The 18,442-nt window shown below is 47.9% G+C and overlaps 1 protein-coding gene across 3 annotated transcripts in view; it reads left to right on the top strand.

The window, feature by feature from the left end:
• Positions 1-8,740: 8,740 nt before the first annotated feature.
• The window catches only part of RCC1L (RCC1 like), a 34,949-nt gene continuing 25,247 nt past the window's right edge, over positions 8,741-18,442 (top strand). The window contains exons 1-4 of one of the 3 annotated variants that reach the window (XM_055392795.2): positions 8,741-9,187; positions 11,794-11,923; positions 15,775-15,903; positions 17,926-17,992. In XM_055392795.2, the coding sequence (XP_055248770.1) occupies positions 8,864-9,187; positions 11,794-11,923; positions 15,775-15,903; positions 17,926-17,992 (650 nt within the window). In that variant the 5' untranslated portion in view covers positions 8,741-8,863. Of the gene's footprint in view, positions 9,188-9,238; positions 9,422-11,793; positions 11,924-15,774; positions 15,904-17,925; positions 17,993-18,442 lie in introns of those variants that run through there. The other 2 variants (XM_055392792.2, XM_063708166.1) reach the window with 2 other exon arrangements.

The following is an 18,442-nucleotide window of genomic DNA, read 5'->3' on the forward strand; positions in this document are numbered from 1 at the left end:
TTTTTTTTTTTTTTTTTGAGTCAGAGTCTCTCTCTGTCACCCAGGCTGTAGTGCAGTGGCGCAATCTTGGCTCATGCAATCTCCTCCTTCCGGGTTCAAGTGATTCTCCTGCCTCAGCCTGCCGAGTGGCTGTGATTACAGGTGCGCCCCACCATGCCTGGCTAATTTTTTTGTATTTTTAGTAGAAACAGGGTTTCACCATGTTGGCCAGGCTGGTCTCGAACTCCCGATCTCAAGTTGTCCACCCACCTCGGCCTCCCAAAGTGCTGGGATTACAGGCAGAGCCACCACGCTGGGCCAGTAGATACCACATTTCTGAACCGGAAGACTGAAGATTGTAAAATGAGATATCTCCTAGTTAATTTATTGCAATGAGCCTGGGAATTTAATGTAATTTCAACCAAAATCCTAGTGGGATTTTTAATGTAGCTTGTCAAGATGATTTTAAAATTTATATGAAAGTAAATGTTATGAATAGCAAAGGCATTTTTGTAAAAGAATAGACAAGAACAAAGAAGACATTTGACTGAATAAAAACCAGAACATATTATAAAGTTGCAGCCATTGAAACCTCGTCACACTAATATAAGAATAAAGCAGTAGAAATAGTTTCCATAAAATTGACCTATGTATTTTTGGAAATTAACCATATGTTATAAATGGCATCTTGAATCTTCAGATAAAGCCCTTACTAGCCAATAAATTATTTTGGACAATCAGACATGCCTTTGGAAAAAATATTAATAAGTATGCTGCCTGGCATCATGCCATTCATAAAAGTCAACTTTAAACCTGAATATAGCCGGGCGCAGTGGCTCATGCCTGTAATCCCAGCACTTTGGGAAGCCGAGGCGGGCAGATCACAAGGTCAGGAGTTCGAGACCAGCCTGGCCAACATGGTGAAACCCCTTCTCTACTAAAACTACAAAAATTAGCTGGGTGTGGTGGTGGGCGCCTGTAGTTCCAGCTACTCGGGAGGCTAAGGCATGAGAATCACTTGAACCCAGGCGTTGGAGGTTGCAGTGAGCCAAGATCGCGCCATTGTGCTCTAGCCTGGGTGACAAAGCAAGACTCCGTCTCAAAATAAACAAACAAATGAAACCCTGAATATAAAAAATGAAAGTAGGTCAGCCACAGTGGCTCAGGCCTGTACACTTTGGGTGGCCAAGATGGGAGGATTGCTTGAGCCCAGGAGTTTGAGACCAGACTGAACAACATGACAAAACCCTGTCTCTACAAAAAATACAAAAATTATCTTTATACCTTGGGTAATAGACATTCTTCGTTAACATGATACAGAAAACCAAAACGCTAATGAATAGGATTAATAACGCTGACTACATCAAGATAAAATTTTCTATGACAAGAGACACCATGAATTAAGTGAAAGGGGCTGGGCGTGGTGGCTTACATCTGTAATCCCAGCACTTTGGGAGGCCAAGGCGGGCAGATCACTTGAGGTCAGGAGTTCAAGACCAGCCTGGCCAACATGGTGAAACCCCATCTCTACTAAAAATACAAAAAAAATTAGCCAGGTGTGGTGGCAGGCGCCTGTGAACCCAGCTACTTGGAAGGCTGAAGCAGGAGAATCACTTGAACCTGGAAGGCGGAGGTTGCAGTGAGCCGAGGTTGAGCCACTGCACTCTAGTCTGGGCAACAGAGTGAGACTCCATCTCAAAAAAAAAAAAAAAAATTAAGAAAAAAGACAAGAGGCCAGGTGCAGTGGCTCATGCCTGTGGTCCCAGCACTTTGGGAGGCCAAGGTGGGCGGATCACCTGGGATCAGGAGTTCGAGACCAGCCTCAACATGGAGAAACCCCGTCTCTACTGAAAATACAAAAAAAAAAAAAAAAAAAAAATTAGCTAGGCGTGGTGGTGCATACCTGTGGTCCCAGCTACTCGGGAGGCTGAGGCAGGAGAATTGCTTCAATCTGGGAGGTGGAGGTTGCAGTGGGCCAAGATCGCACCATTGCACTCCAGCCTGGACAACAAGAGCAAAACTCAGTCTCAAAAAAAAAAAAAAAGACAAGAGAAAATATTTAGACAGGTAACAAAGGGTTTTATGCAAATATATCAAGTACTCCTACAAAGTAATAAGAGACAAACAATCCAGTATGGGCGCGGTGGTGGCTCACACCTGTAATCCCAGCACTTTGGGAGGCTGAGACGGGCGGATCACCTGAGGTCAGGAGTTCGAGACCAGCCTGGCCAACATGGTGAAACCCCATCTCTGCTAAAAATACTAAAATTAGCCAGGCATGGTGGTGCATGCCTGCAGTCTCAGGTACTTGGGAGACTGAGACATGAGAATCACTTGAACCCATCAGGCAGAGGTTGTGGTGAGCCGAGATCGGACCACTGCACTTCAGCCTGGGCGCTGGGCCACAGAGTGAGACTCTGTCTCAAAAAAAAAAAAAAAAGAGAGACAACCCAATAGAAACGTCACCAAGGATATGAGTAGATTTGCAATTCTCAGTAGAGGAGACGTGAAACTGTAAGATGTTCAACTTTTCCAGAGATTACAGAAATATAAAGTAAATAAAAAATGAGATATGTTTCAAGTAGCAGATTGGCAAACATTTAAAAAACGTGGGCGGGGCACAGTGGCTAATGCCTATAATCCCAGCACTTGGGGAAGCTGAGGCAGGAGGATTGCTTGAGCCCAGAAGCTGGAGTCCAGCCTGAGCAACATAGAGAGACCCCCGTCTCTGCAAAAAATTTTAAAAATGTCCAGGTGTGGTGAGGTGTGCCTGTAGTCCTAGCTACTTGGGAGGCTGAGGTAGGAGTATCACGAGAGCTGGCAAGATTGAATCTGCAGAGGCTGCAGTGAGCTACGATGGCACCACTGTACTCCAGCCTGGTTGATAGAGTGAGACCTTGTCTGGGAAAAAAAAAACCAAGTCGTGTAGCAGGGGGATACGTAAAAGCAAATCCCACTCATAATACTGAAGCACAACTTATGAAAAACAAATGGAAAACATCTATTAACATTTTGAAAATTATTTTTATTTTTTGGTCATCTCTTAGAATATGTATATTAACATGTTTATTTATTATTATTTTTTAAAATTTTTTATTTATTTTACTTTATTTTTTGAGATGGGAGTCTTGCTATGTTGCCCAAGCTGGTCTTGAACTCCTAGGCTCAAGCAATCCTCCTGCCTGGGCTTCCCAAGTAGCTACTGGAACACACCATCACACTCGGCTGATTTTTAAAAAAATTTTTTAGGGACAGAGTTTCACTATTGCCCAGGTTGGTTTCAAACTCCTGGCCTCAAGCAATCCTCCGGCCTTGACCTCCCAAAGTGTTGGGATTACAGATGTGAGCCATGACACCTGGGCAAAATAATGTTTTTTATATGGCAAGATGTATATGTGAGACTGTGGTTAAAGGAGCCTTTAGCCATACCCATATATAATATTTTTAAATTTATTATTATTATTTTTTGAGACGGAGTCTTGCTCTGTCACCCAGGCTGGAGTGCAGTGGCACAATCTTGGCTCACTGCAACCTCCACCTCCCAGGTTCAAGTGATTCTCCTGCCTCAGCCTCCCAAGTAGCTGAGATTATAGGCGCCCACCGCCACGCCCAGCTAATTATTGTATTTTTATTAGAGACTGGGTTTCACCATGTTGGCCAGGCGGGTCTCGAACTCCTGATGTAGGGTGATCCGCCCGCCTCAGCCTCCCAGAGTGTTGGGATTACAGACATAAGCCACTGCTCCCGGCCGATTTATTATTATTTTTTAACAAGGAACTGCATGATACATTAATTGTATAATTAAAGTTAATAATAATACAAATAAAAACATGTAAGTTTAGTCTGGGCACCGTGGCTCATGCCTGTTATCCCAGCACTTTGGGAGGCCAAGGCGGGTAGATCACTTGAGGTCAAGAGTTCAAGACTACCCTGGCCAACACGGTGAAACCCCGACTCTACTAAAAATACAAAAATTAGCCGGTCGTGGTGGCAGGTCACTGTAATCCTAGCTACTTGGGAAGCTGAGGCAGGAGAATTGCTTGAATCCGGGAGGAGGAAGTTGCAGTAAGCCAAGATCCTGCCACCGCACTCCAGCCTGGCAACAGAGTGAGACTCTGTCTCAAAAACAGACAAACAAACAAATGTAAGGTTAGTTAAGTTCACTCTTTCCCAGACTAGAGAATTTCAGCTACATCAAACGTCAAAATAATTAGAATGTGTACAGGAAAATGTCATCATAGGTGGCGAAGAAATTAGCTTGGCTAACGTTAGCAGACATTTGGATACTCTGAGATAGCTGATAGTTTGACAGTAGTACCATCTTTTCCAAGCAAAAATTTGGACAGAAATGTAAGTATTTTCTAGCATAGAACCAGTCTACAAAACCAGCCAAGTTTTTTTCATTTTTGTTTGTTTGTTTGTTTGTTTTTGAGCCAGAGTCTCTCTCTGTCGCCCACGCTGGAGAGCAGTGGCGCGATCTCGGCTCACTGCAACCTCTGTCTCCTGGGTTCAAGCATTTCTCATGCCTCAGCCTCCTGTGTACCTAGGATTAAAGGCACCTGCCACCACGACCGGCTAATTTTTTTGTGTGTTTTTAGTAGAGATAGCATTTCACCGTGTTGGCCAGGCTTGTCTTGAACTCCTGACCTCAGGTGATCTACCTGCCTTGACCTCCCAAAGTGCTGGGATTACAGACGTGAGCCACCACGCCCAGCCAGAAAAGTAAGTATTTTCTAGCACAGAAGCAGTCTACAAAACCAACCAAGTTTTGATAGCAAAATAGAAAAGCCCAGTTGTGGCCACAAATCCAGCTCTTTATTGGCCAAATAGACGTTTAGGATGGTTTAGCCTTTCATAGGAGACAGAATTGGTGGGTAAGTATTGCCACCCCGTGGCTGCGATTCACATTGCAGTTTGTCCTTTTGTCTTCAAAATACTAAACCAAGGCTTGTGTCCTTTGGATATCCCCTAATAGTAAAATGTTTTAGAAATTTGAGAAACTCACATAGGGTTATTAAAATATTGACAAGTAAAAAAAATTTTAAAACCTACTATCCTATTGTCATTATGAGTTTGTAAAAGACCAGACGTTGAGCCAGGTGGGATGGCTCACGCCTGTAATTCCAGCACTTACAGAGGCCAAGGCAGGTGGATCACCTGAGGTCAGGAGGTGGATCACCTGAGGTCAGGAGTTCGAGACCAGACGGGCCAATATAGTGAAACCCCGTCTCTACTAAAAATACAAAAATTAGCCAGGCATTGTGGTGGGTGCCTGTAATCCTAGCTATTTGGGAGGCTGAAGTAGGAGAATCACTTAGAACCCAGGAGGCGGAGGTTGTAGTGAGCCAAGACTGTGCCACTGCACTCCAGCCTTGATGAAAAAGCCAGACTTTGAAAAAACAAAAAAATCAGATGTTGAAAACCAAAAAACTAGAAAGGACATAAACTCAGATAAAAGGACAGTCCTGCTTATGAAAGGTCAGTTCAAAATTTTTCTTTTCTTTCTTTTTTTTTTTTTTTTTTTTGAGACAGGGTTTGTTCTGTCACCCAGGCCGGAGTGCAGTGGTGCAAATGCAGCTCACTACAGCCTCGACCTCCCAGGCTCAAGAATCCTCCCACCTCAGTCTCCCAAGTAGCTGGGACCACAGGTGGGCTCCAACATGCCAGGCTAATTCTTAAATTTTGTATACAGACAAGGTCTTGTTATGTTGCCCAGGCTGGTCTCGAACTCCTGGGCTCAAGCAGTCCTCCTGCCTTAGCCTCTCAAAGTGCTGGGATTATAGGCATGAGCCACTCCACCCAGCTGAACTGTGTATGCATTTCGTAAATATATAAATATTCCCTATATTAACTATTAATATTAACTATATGTATAATATTTACATAATTGTCCTTTATCAATATATGTCTCAGATTTATCAACTCAAGTGCAGCCAAATTCTGTCTCTAAAAAATGAGTAAATAAATAAATAAATAGGCCGGGCACGGTGGCTCATGCCTGTAATCCCAGCACTTTGGGAGGCCGAGGCGGGTGGATCACCTGAGTTCAGGAGTTCGAGACCAGCCTGGCCAATAGGGTGGAGCCCCGTCTCTACTAAAAATACAAAACAAAATTAGCCGGGCGTGGTGGTGGGCGCCTGTAATTCCAGCTACTCAGGAGGCTGAGGCAGGAGAATCACTTGATCCAGGAGGTGGAGGATGCAGTGAGCTGAGGTCACGCCACTGCACTCCAGCCTGGGCAACAAAAGTGAAACTCCGTCTCAAAAAAATAAAAAATAAAGGAGTAAAGACGGAGATAAGGAATAAAGGAATAGAGACGGAGATAAGGTTTTTTCGTTTTTTTGTTTTGAGATGGAGTCTCGTTCTGTCGCCCAGGCTGGAGTGCAGGGGCACGATCTCGGCTCACTGCAACCTCCGCCTCCCGGTTTCACGTGATTTTCCTGCCTCAGCCTCCTGAGTAGCTGGGATTACAGGCACACACCACCACACCCAGCTAATTTTTTGCGTATTTCTAGTAGAGACAGGGTTTCACTATGTTGGCCAGACTGGTCTCAAACTTCTGACCTCGTGATCCGCCCACCTCAGCCTTCCAAAGTGCTGGGATTACAGGCATGAGCCACCACGCCCGGCTGGAGACAAGGTCTTGTAACAGATACTTAATGTGGGTGGTGTCGGGAGTGAGACAGTGGGAGAGTTCATGAGTAATGCTTTCCTTCACGCAGAGGCAAACTGTTTTTGGTCCTCTTTTCTGTTAGGGATTGAAAAGAACCCACTCACCAGATCAGTGTCCTGTATCATGTTTCAGAGGGTGTGTTGATCTCTTCTGGTAAAACAGATGCCATGGCTGGGCGCGGTGGCTCAGGCCTGTAATCTCAGCACTTTGGGAGGTGGAGGCGGGCAGATCACCTGAGGTCAGGAGTTGGGGACCAGTCATGGCCACCATGGTGAAACTCCGTCTCTACTAAAAATACAAAAAATTAACCGGGTGTGGTTGTGCACGCCTGTAATCCCAACTACTTGGGAGGCTGAGGCAGGAGAATTGCTTGAACCCAGGAGGCGGAGGTTGCAGTGAGTCGAGATCATGCCACCGTACTCAAGCCTGGGTGATAGAGTGAGACTTTGTCTCAAAAAACAAACAAACGAACAAAAAAACAGATGGCACGCTTGACACAGCAGCTATGAGTTGGACCATGCACTTGCCTAAATGTATGGTGGTCCCCTGTCCCCTACCACAGTCCATCTTTTTTTATTTTTTGAGACGGAGCCTCGCTCTGTCGCCAGGCTGGAGTTCAGTGGTGCGATCTCGGCTCACTGCAACCTCCGCCTCCCGGGTTCAAGCTATTCTCCTGCCTCAGCCTCCCAAGTAGCTGAGACTACAGTGCGTTCCACCACGCCCAGCTAATTTTTGTATTTTCAGTAGAAATGGGGTTTTACTATGTTGGCCGGGATGGTCTCCATCTCTTGACCTCGTGATGTGCCTGCCTCGCCCTCCCAAAATGCTGGGATTACAGGTGTGGGCCACTGTGCCTGGCCAATCCATCAGTTTTTTAAGGAGCCAAACAGGTGAACTCAATGGGGAGCTACCCATTGGATAGGAATCACCACCCCTCTGAATCTTTTACATCTTTGAAGGTGGCACTAGCATCTACAATTCCATGTGGCAAACAGTGTGTGTTCTGATTGAATACTGGCTGGGTCGAGACAGGGTAAGGGGACCGATGTGAATGGCTAAGTTTATCTATCCCAAATGTGTCCTTGGGTGGCAGGGAACTTACTACCAGGCGGGTCCATAGACACATTTATTTTTACTTTTATATTTACATTTAATTTAATTTTTTTTTTCAGAGACAGGGTCTCACTCTGCTGTCCTGGCTGGAGTGCAGTGGTGCAATCATGGCTCACTGCAGCCTCGAACTCCTGGGCTTAAGCCATCCACCTGCCTCAGTCTCCTAAGTAGCTGGCACCACAGGTGCACACCATCACGCCGAGCTAATTTTTAAATTTTTTTGTAGAGAAAGGGTCCCACTATTTGCCCAGGCTGGTCTCGAAGTCTCAAGTGATTCTCCCACCTTTGTCTTCCAAAGTGCTGGAAGACTGGGTCCGCCACAGAGAATACATTTCATAGCCCGGCAGACTGGTGGTTTCAGTGCCTTCATGAATTTTACTCCCTGTAGTAAGAGGCTTTCCATGAGCAGTCTTGTGATCACCACATTTTATTAGTGGGTTTTCCCCAGTCACCTTCCATAAAACAGGCCTGCACAGGCTGGGGGCGGTGGCTTATGCCTGTAATCCCAGCACTTTGGGAGGCCGAGGTGGGTGGATCACTGGAGGTCAGGAGTTCAAAACCAACCTGGCCAACATCGTGAAACGCTGTCTCTACTAAGAATACAAAAATTAGCCGGGCGTGGTGGCGTACGCCTGTGGTCCCAGCTACTCGGGAGGCTGAGACACGAGAGTCACTTGAACCCAGGAGGGGGAGGTTGCAGTGAGCCTGTCGATAGGTTTGAGGGGACCTGGGCAGGGGAGGCGAAGGCAGCAGGGAATCGTCCACTCCAGCTCGCTGTCGCTGGAGGACGGCCTGGGGCGGCGTGGGAGCAGACAGGAGCGGAGACGGCTGCAGCAAGGCCAGGTGAGAAATGTCGCGGGGCAATAGCAAGGGAGCAAAACAGGACACGCAGTTTCGCTAAGGGACAAGAATCCTAATCCCGCCCCTAACCCCGCCCCTCACCATCGCCACGCCACGCCTCCCTGAGCCTTGGGCTGCCGTCAGCGCCTTTGCCTTCAACCAGGAGTAAAAGTGGCCGCAGCGTCTTCCGGCGAGGACTGGTGTTAAGGGTCACGCAAGATGGCGGCGCCCAGAGGCTGCTGAGGCGCGGAACGGAGGATGGCGCTGGTGGCGTTGGTGGCTGGGGCTCGGCTGGGGCGGCGGCTGAGCGGGCCGGGGCTGGGGCGAGGGCACTGGACGGCGGCCGGGCGCTCCCGGAGCCGGCGCGAAGCGGCAGAAGCCGAGGCGGAGGTGCCCGTGGTCCAGTACGTGGGCGAGCGCGCTGCCCGCGCCGATCGCGTCTTCGTGTGGGGCTTCAGCTTCTCGGGGGCGCTGGGCGTGCCTTCCTTTGTGGTGCCCAGCTCCGGGCCCGGGCCCCGCGCCGGCGCCCGACCGCGCCGCAGGATCCAGCCCGTGCCCTATCGCCTGGAGCTGGACCAAAAGGTGCAGGCCGCGGCTTCCTCCCTCTCTCCTTCTCTCTCTTCCGCGCTCCCGGCCTCCCTCGACCTGTTCGGCTCTCTTCAAGAAGTTGGCTCCTCTGGGTGGCCAGACTTCCGGCAGGACGACCCTCGAGCTGGCTGCAAGCCCAGGAGGGGAAGGCGTTAGGGGTGGCCATCAACATTTATTGGGTGGCAGTGCCAGATGTTGTGCCGGGTCGTGTCATTCGCTTAGCACCCAGTGAGTCGACAGTTATTCCCAATTACAGGGAAGGAAGGGGAGGCCCAGAGAGGTTGAGGCCCGAGGCCCCACCGCTGCTAGCTGTTTATATGCGGTGGAATTCTCACTCAGGCCAGCGTGACTGCAGGAGTTCTGATGTTAGGAAAGCAAAATTCAAAAGTCCATTGAAAATGTATACCAGCTGAGGTGTTTCAATGAACAACTCAGAAAGGGGATTTTTTTGTTTTAATTTATTTTTTAGAGACAGGGTCTCGCTCTGTCGCTCAGGCTGGAGTGCAGTGGTGTCATCATAGCTCACTGCAGCCTCGACCTCCTGGGCTCAAGAGATCGTCCTGCCACCTAGCCCGGCAAATTTTTGTATTTTTAGTAGAGATGGGGTTTCGCCATGTTTGCTAGACTGGTCTTGAACTGAACTCAAGCCATCCGCCCGCCTTGGCCTCCCAAAGTGCTGGGATTACAGGCGTGAGCCACTGTGCCTGGCTGAAAGAGGATTGATTTTAAAATCAAACCATCTTTGGTCTATATCCAACCTCACTGGAAGCCCCGGTTTTCTCATTGGGTCAGTGAAGGGAGGATTGATGAGAGTGTAGTTAAAACACCCAACAAAGACCTTGGGGTTGTCACTGTGTTAAATTCGCAGTAGCTGTAGTACTGAGTTTTCCTTTTCATGGTAATAGCCTGAGTACCTAACGGTGTAGTGTCAGTGAAAAGCATGCAGTCAAGTTACTCAACCTTTAGGAGCCACACTTTCTCATCTGCCTTATACTACGCTAACAGCAATAAGAAATAGAAAATATAATAACAAAAAAAGCAATAACAAAAACTAAACAACAACAACAAAAAGCATACAATATAGGCCAGGTGCGGTAGCTCATGCCTATAATTTCAGCACTTTGGGAGGCCAAGGCAGGAGGATCATTTGAGTTCAAGAGTTTGAGACCAGCCTGGGTAACACAGTGAGAACTCATCTCTCTGTCTCTCTCTCTCTCCATATATATATATATGTATAAATTTAAAATACAAAATAGAGTACAAAATATAGGTTTTTTTTTTTTTTTGATCTGGCTCTGTTGCCCAGGCTGGAGTACAGTGGCGTGATCATGGGTCACTGCAGCCTCGACCTCCTGGGTTCAAGTGATCCTCCTGCTTCAGCCTCCCATGTAGCTGGGACCAAGCTTAAATTTTGATTTTTTCATAGAGACAGGTTGTCACTTTGTTGCCTAGGCTCAAAATATAGCTCTTACCTTGAGATGGGTACTATTCCCTATAAGGGCTTTAGCTATATTAACTCGTTTAGTCTTCACAACAGCTTAGTGAGAGAGATGGTGCTATTATCATCTTTACTTTTTAGAGAAGGAGAAACAGATATAGAGATAAAGTAATCTATCTCAGATCACACAGTTGGTAAGGATGGGGCCAGGATTCAAAACTAAGGAGATCTGTCAACTTACCTACCGCGCTAAGAGATGGTGGTGTTTTTTGTTTTGTTTTGTTTTGTTTTTGAGACAGAGTCTTATTCTGTCACCCAGGCTGGAGTGCAGTGGCGCCATCTTGGCTCACTGCAACCTCTGCCTCCCAGGTTCAAGCACTTCTCCTGCCTCCCGAGTAGCTGAGATTACAGGCGCACGCCACCATGCCTAGCTAATTTTTGTATTTTTAGTAGAGATGGGGTTTCACCATGTTGGCCAAAGCGGGTCTCAAACTCCTGACCTCAAGTGATCTGCCTGCCTCAGCCTCCCAAAGTGCTGGGATTACAGGTGTGAGCCACCGTACTCGGCTGCTGCTAGATAGTGTCTTGATCTTGGTGAATGGGGATGGTAATACCTAGTGGTAAGCTGACATAGACCATAAATAGACTATATTTATGGTCTATGTGTAAATCACCCTTCATAGAGTGATTATAAAGATTAAATGAGATAATACTTATCAAACATATAGTAAATGCTCAATAAATGCTAGTTGCTGTCTTAATAATATGTGTTCTTGGGCCAGGCATGGTGGCTGACGCATATAGTCCCAGCACCTTGGGAAGCCAAGGCGGACAGATCACTTGAGGCCGGGAATTTGAGATCACCTGGGCCAACATGGTGAAACTCTGTCTCTACTAAAAATACAGAAGTTAGCCAGACATGGTGTGCACACCTGTAGTCCCAGCTACTTGGGAGGCTTGAACCTGGGAGATGGAGATTGCAGTGAGCCGAGATTGCGCCACTGCACTCCAGCCTGGGCAACAGAGTGAGACTGTCTCAAAAACAAAAACAAAACCCCCGTAAATAGTATGTGTTCTTGGATTTGATAAATAACCTGTCATTTACTACTGAACAAACTTGACATTATAAATCAGTTCATGCTTTGTGGGAACTGCTTTTCAGATTTCATCTGCTGCTTGCGGCTATGGATTCACACTGCTGTCCTCTAAGACTGCGGATGTTACGAAAGTCTGGGGGATGGGACTCAACAAAGATTCTCAGCTTGGATTTCACAGGAGCCGGAAAGATAAAAGTGAGCATCCCTACCTTGTCTCCTGTCTGCCGGGATTGGTCTGAGAAAGCTCTTTTTTTGTATTTTTTTGGAGACAGAGTCACAGTCTGTTGCCAGGCTAGAGTGCAGTGGCGAGATCCTGGCTCACTGCAACCTGCACCTCCCGGGTCCAAGTGATTCTCCTGCCTCAGCCTCCCGAGTAGCTGGGATTACAGGCACATGCCACCATGCCTGGCTAATTTTTGCATTTTTAGTAGAGTTGGGGTTTCACTATGTTCACCAGGCTGGTCTCGAACTCCTGAGCTCAGGTGATCCACCCTCCTCAGCCTCCCAAAGTGCTGTGATTACAGGCATGAGCCACAGCACCCAGCCCTCCCTTTGGTGTTCAAGAACGTGGTTACATAAACAAAGAAATAGCAAAGAAATAGAGGAAGACTTAAAGGGATGTTGTTTGAAACCATCTGGGCTAGGTTATTTTTTAGCCTCTTTGGTAACAATGTTGAACCCTCAGGCAAAGGGCAAGCACCTGGCATTTGCAGATAAGTAAAGATGTTCTTTTGTGGCCTAAAAGAGATGACCTTTTTTTCCTGGCTTGGAGACAGACAGCGTGAAGTACTCTGCAGTGCCTAGAATATGTTTTGGAGGGAAAAAGCATTGAAATCGTTAACATGGAGGCTTTATTCCAAATGTTTGAGCCTTGGATTGTAAAAATGTTAGAAATAACTTATAATGGCATTTTAAAAAGTAGACATTAGCCTGGCTGGGCGTGGTGCCTCACGCCTGTAGTCCCAGCACTTTGGGAAGCCGAGGAGGGCAGCCTGTAATCCTAGCACTTTGGGAAGCCGAGGAGGGCAGATCACTTGAGGCCAGGAGTTCGAGACCAGCTTGGCCAACATGGTGAAACCCCATCTCTACTAAAAATATAAAAAATTAGCCGGGCATGGTGGCACGCACCTGTATAGTCCCAGCTACTTCGGAGGCTGAGGCACGAGAATCTCTTGAACCTGGGAGGTGGAGGTTGCAGTGAGTCGAGATCATGCCACTACACTCCAGCCTGGGTGACAGAGTGAGACTGTCCTAAACAAACAAACAGAAAAGTAGACATTAGCTAAAAATTACTATGAGAACAGTAAGAAATATTTCCTTGGCCAGGCACAGGGGCTCACGCCTGTAATCCCAGCACTTTGGGAGGCTGAGATGGGAGGGATTGCTTGAGGCCTGGAGTTCCAGACCACCCTGGGCAACATAGCGAGACTCTGTCTCTAAAAAAAAGAAATGAAAAACGAAAAAGAATTAGCTGAGCATGGTGGCATGCACCTATAATCCTAGTTACTCCAGAGGCTGAGGTAGGAGGATTGCTTGAGCCCAGGAGTTTGAGGCTGCAGTGAGCGGTGATTGCGCCACCACACTCCAGCCTGGGCAACAGAGCAAGATCATGTCTCTTAAAAAAAAGAAAAAAAGAAAGAGTTCCTAAAATAGAGAGGAAATGCCAGGCGCGGTGGCTCACGCCTGTAATCCCAGCACTTTGGGAGGCCGAGGTGGGCGGATCACGACATCAGAAGTTTGAGACCAGCCTGACCAACATGGTGAAACCCTGTCTCTACTAAAAATGCAAAAATTAGCTGGGCATGGAGGCGCGTGCCTGTAATCCCAGCTACTCGGGAGGCTGGGGCAGGAGAATCGCTTGAACTGGGAGGCAGAGGTTGCAGTGAGCCGAGATCGCACCACTGCCCTCCAGCCTGGGCGACAGGGCAAGACTCCGTCTCAAAATAAATAAAAGATAAATAAATAAATAAATATAAAATAACACAGGAAATTACCCAGAAGTACATACTGGACAAACCTTTCATTTTTGTTTTTTCCTGTTCCCTTGTTCACAGACAAATACATTTTTACATACATAGCATATATTTTGTTTTCTGTCTTTTTTCATTTATTTTGTATCAGATATCTTTTTTGTTTGTTTGTTTGAGATGGAGTCTTGCTGTCGCCCAGGCTGGAGTGCAGTGGCATGATCTCGGCTCACTGCAACCTCCACCTCCTGGGTTCAGGTGATTCTGTTGCCTCGGCCTCCTGAGTAGCTGGTACTACAGGCGCCCGCCATCACACCTGGCTAATTTGGGGATTTTAGTAGAGACAGGGGTTTCACCACGTTGGCCAGGTTGGTGTTGAACTCCTGACCTCAAGTGGTCCACCTGCCTTGGCCTCCCAGAGTGCTGGGATTACAGGTGTGAGCCACCATGCCCGACCTATATATCAGATGTCTTTTATAAGTCAGTATAGAAGTCTTTATTAGCTGTAAGATGTTACATTACTTTTTTTTTTTTTGAGTCAGATTTTCACTCTCGTTACCCAGGCTGGAGTGCAATGGCGTGATCTTGGCTGACCGCAGCCTCCTCCTCCTGGATTTAAGCAATTCGCTTGCCTCAGCTTTGCAGGGAGCTGGAATTTACAGGCAGCTGGGATTTACAGGCATGTGCCACCATGCCTGGCTAATTTTGTATTTTTAGTAGAGACGGGGTTTCTCCACGTTGGTCAGGCTGGTCTCAAGCTCCCGACCTCAGATGATCCACCTGCCTCGGCCTCCCAAAGTGGTGGGATTACAGGCGTGACCCACTGTGCCCGGCCCGCGTTACATTTTTTATACCTTTTATTCAGAGCAATTTTAGACTTACAGAAGTGTGCAGAGTAGTATGATGTGGCATCACCAGCTTCAGGCATCATCAACTCATGCCAGTCTCGTTTTCTTCATTTTTCCCACCTTCCCCCTCAATAAATTTGAAGCAAATTCCAACAGTTTAATTTTTTTGGGGGGTAAGGGGAGACAGGGTCTTGCCCTGTCACCCATGCTGGAGTGCAGTGTCATGATCACTGCTCACTGCAGCCTTAACCTCCCTGGCCCAAGTGATCCTCCCATCTCAGCCTCCAGAGTAGCTGGAAGTGATCCTCCCACCTCAGCCTCCCAAGTAGCTGGGACCAACAGGCATGCACCATGATGCTTGGCTGATTTTTGTATTTTTGTATTTTTTTTTTAAAACAGTGTCTCGCTCTGTCTCCCAGAAGGCTGGAGTGCGGTGGTGCAATCTTGGCTCACTGGCAACCTCTGCCTCCTGGGTTCAAGCAGTTCTCCTGCCTCAGCCTCCTAAGTAGCTGGGACTACAGGCGTCCACCATCACGTCTGGCTAATTTTGTATTTTTAGTAGAGACGGGGGTTTCACCTTGTTGGCCAGGTGGGTATCAAACTCCTGACCTCAAGTGATCTGCCTGCCTTGGCCTCCCAAAGCACTGGGATTACAGGCATGAGCCACTGCCCGGCCAAGATTTCTTTAATAAGAAGACGAAGTATGCATTTTTTTTTTTTTCCAGATGAAGTCTCGCTCTTGTCCCCCAGGCTGAAGTGCAATGGCACAATCTCAGCTCACTGCAACCTCTGCCTTCCGGGTTCAAGCAGTTCTTCTGCCTCAGCCTCCCGAGTAGCTGGGATTAGAGGCGCCCGCCACCATGCCCGGCTAATTTTTGTATTTTAAATAGAGATGGGGTTCACCATTTTGGCCAGGCTAGTCTCGAACTCCTGACCTCAGGTGATCTGCCCGCTTCGGCCTCCCAAAGTGCTGGGATTACAGGCGTGAGCCACTGCGCCCAGCCAGAAGACCAAGTATGCTTTTCTGGAACCCGCATTGTGTAATAGAGACAGCCCATGCCATGGGCTGGGCGTTGGGCTTCTGGTCCTTGCTCTGCGCCTAACTTACCTGTCTTGATGAGTCTTTCCTACCTCCGACTCTCTTTTTTCCAGTGTGGTAGTGTGGAGTTGGACAGTATGATTTCCAGTGGTAGAAATGCATGCCTCAATCAGTGTCCTGTGTCTTTTCCAGCGAGGGGCTACGAGTATGTGTTGGAGCCCTCACCCGTCTCCCTGCCTCTGGACAGACCTCAGGAGACACGGGTGCTGCAGGTCTCCTGCGGCCGAGCTCACTCTCTTGTGTTGACTGACAGGGAAGGAGGTGAGTTGACCTATTGAAGGGTGATGGAAGAGTGCAGGGACCATTTCACTGTGAACTGGAGCCTTAGATCAGGCCTGAGTGGCTTGTTCGATTGAGCCACATCTAATGAGTGAAATGTGGTATTTCCTGAGCAGATCAGTGGGATTGCTCAAGACAGCTGGACAAACCTTGTTGATTCTTTATTTATTTTTATTTATTTATTATTTTTTTGAGATGAAGTCTCGCTCTGTCACCCAGGCTGGAGTGCAGTGGTGTAATCTCGGCTCACTGCAAGCTCCACCTCCCGGGTTCACGTCATTCTCCTGCCTCAGCCTCCTGAGTAGTAGCTGGGACTACAGGTGCCCGCCACCACATCCAGCTAATTTTTTGTATTTTTAGTAGAGACGGGGTTTCATCATGTTAGCCAGGATGGTCTCAATCTCCTGACCTCGTGATCCGCCCGCCTTAGCCTCCCAAAGTGCTGGGATTACAGGCGTGAGCCACCGCACCTGGCCACCTTGTTGATTCTTATGTGCTCTGCTCTCTGGTTCTTGGAAAATCACATGTATTTATAAATGTAACTGCACACAAGGCAGCCTGATCCATTTGCTATGAAGTCACTGAGCTGGGTGGTGTGTAGACGTGGCTTTTCTTTTTTTTTTTTTTTTGAGACAGAGTCTCGCTGTGCTGCCCAGGCTGGAGTGCACTGGTGTGATTTTGGCTCACTGCAACCTCTGCCTCCCAGGTTCAAGCAATTCTCCTGCCTCAGCCTCCCGAGTAGCTGGGATTACAGGTGCCTGCCACCACGCCTGGCTAATTTTTGTATTTTTTGTAGAGACGGGGTTTCACCACATTGGCCAGGCTGGTCTTGAACACCTGACCTCAGGTGATCCGCCTACCTTGGCCTCCCAAAGTGCTGGGATTATAGACGTGACCCACTATGCCCGGCCAGAAGTGGCTTTTTCTATTGGAATTGAAAGAAGCCTATTTGCTAACACATATTCTAAGTGGTTGGGGGCTTTCAGAGTCCGGGCCCCTGGGTAACACGGCCTCTTTTTAGAAAAGGGGATTTTCCAGGGAAAGGTCAATGTGATCACATTTTTCACATTTCATTTTTTTTTTTTTTTTATCTGAGACGGAGTCTTGCTCTGCCACCCAGGCTGGAGTGCAGTGGCACGATATCAGCTCACTGCAGCCTCTACCTCCTGGGTTCAGGTGATTCTCCTGCCTCAGTTTCCCGAGTAGCTGGGACTATAGGCACCCACCACTGTGCTTGGCTAATTTTTGTATTTTTAGTAGAGACAGGGTTTCACCATGTTTGCCAGTCTGGCCTCGAACTCCTGACCTCAAGTGATCCACCTGCCTTGGCCTCCCAAAAAGCTGAGATTACAGTCATGAGCCACTGTGCCTAGCCTCAAATTTCATTTTCTGGCTGAGTGTGCTCTGTAGGAGAAGGCGGAGGTGGCATTTAGGAGCTCTTTCTTTTTTTTTTTTTTTTTTTTAATTAAAAAGTAAACGTTAATGTCGAAAATGCAAACTTGGGGAAGATGGGAAAGATCACACACAAGGCTGTCACTTCACACTTGGAAGGTTGCACAGTGGCTGGGCAGAGGTGCTTCTCACTTCCCAGATGGGGCAGTGGCCAGGCAGAAGTGCTCCCCACTTCCCAGACAGTTGATGACTGGGCAGAGGCGCTCCTCACTTCCCAGACAGGGCAGAGGCGCTGCATTTAGGGGCTCTTTCTAGAGGGGATTGGTGTTAAGGGCAGCCTGATGACAGGTGTGGGGAGTCCGGTTCTAGCCTCAGAAGGTGGAATTCCCAAGAAGTGGATCTAGGGCCAGGAGGGGAAGGCGGGTCTAGATTCCCCCATGCCCCTTGGGAGTTTCTGCAGAGCCTGAGAAAGTTGGAGAAGGAAACCCAGGGGCAGTTGAGGGGTGGGAGTGAGTAACCAGGACGGGACCACCAGCGAGACCCCTTCCAGTCCTCACATTCTAGGATCCCACAAACCTGCAGAACTGATTTAATCGGTGGTGTTATTTTTAGTCTTCAGCATGGGAAACAATTCTTATGGGCAATGTGGAAGAAAGGTGGTCGAAAATGAAATTTACAGGTGAGTTCCTAAAAGGCCTACCCTTCCCCATGTTGAGTTAAGTGTCAAAACATTTCTAGGGAGATGACTGTGGTAAACCCGCGGGGCGGTCAGAGGCATGCCTGAGAGGGGGCCATGAGAACTCAGCAGAAAGCTGGGGGAGTGCTGTCTGTTTCAGGTTGAGCACCATGTGTTAGCTTGGTGGGAGAAGAGGGGGCATGAGCATTGGTTTTAATGTGTAAAACCTCTGGATAAATTTTTTTTTTTTTTTTTTTTGAGATGGAGTCTTGCTCTGTCGCCAGGCCAGAGTGCAGAGGTGCAATCTCGGCTCACTGCAACCTCTGCCTCCCAGGTTCAAGTGATTCTCCTGCCTCAGCCTCCTGAGTAGCTGGGACTATAGGCACGTGCCAGCACGCCCGGCTAATTTTTGTAGTTTTAGTAGAGAGGGGGTTTCACCATATTGGCCAGAAT

The sequence above is a fragment of the Gorilla gorilla genome, chromosome 6, assembly GCF_029281585.2.
Source record: "Gorilla gorilla gorilla isolate KB3781 chromosome 6, NHGRI_mGorGor1-v2.1_pri, whole genome shotgun sequence".
Lineage (NCBI taxonomy): Eukaryota > Metazoa > Chordata > Mammalia > Primates > Hominidae > Gorilla > Gorilla gorilla.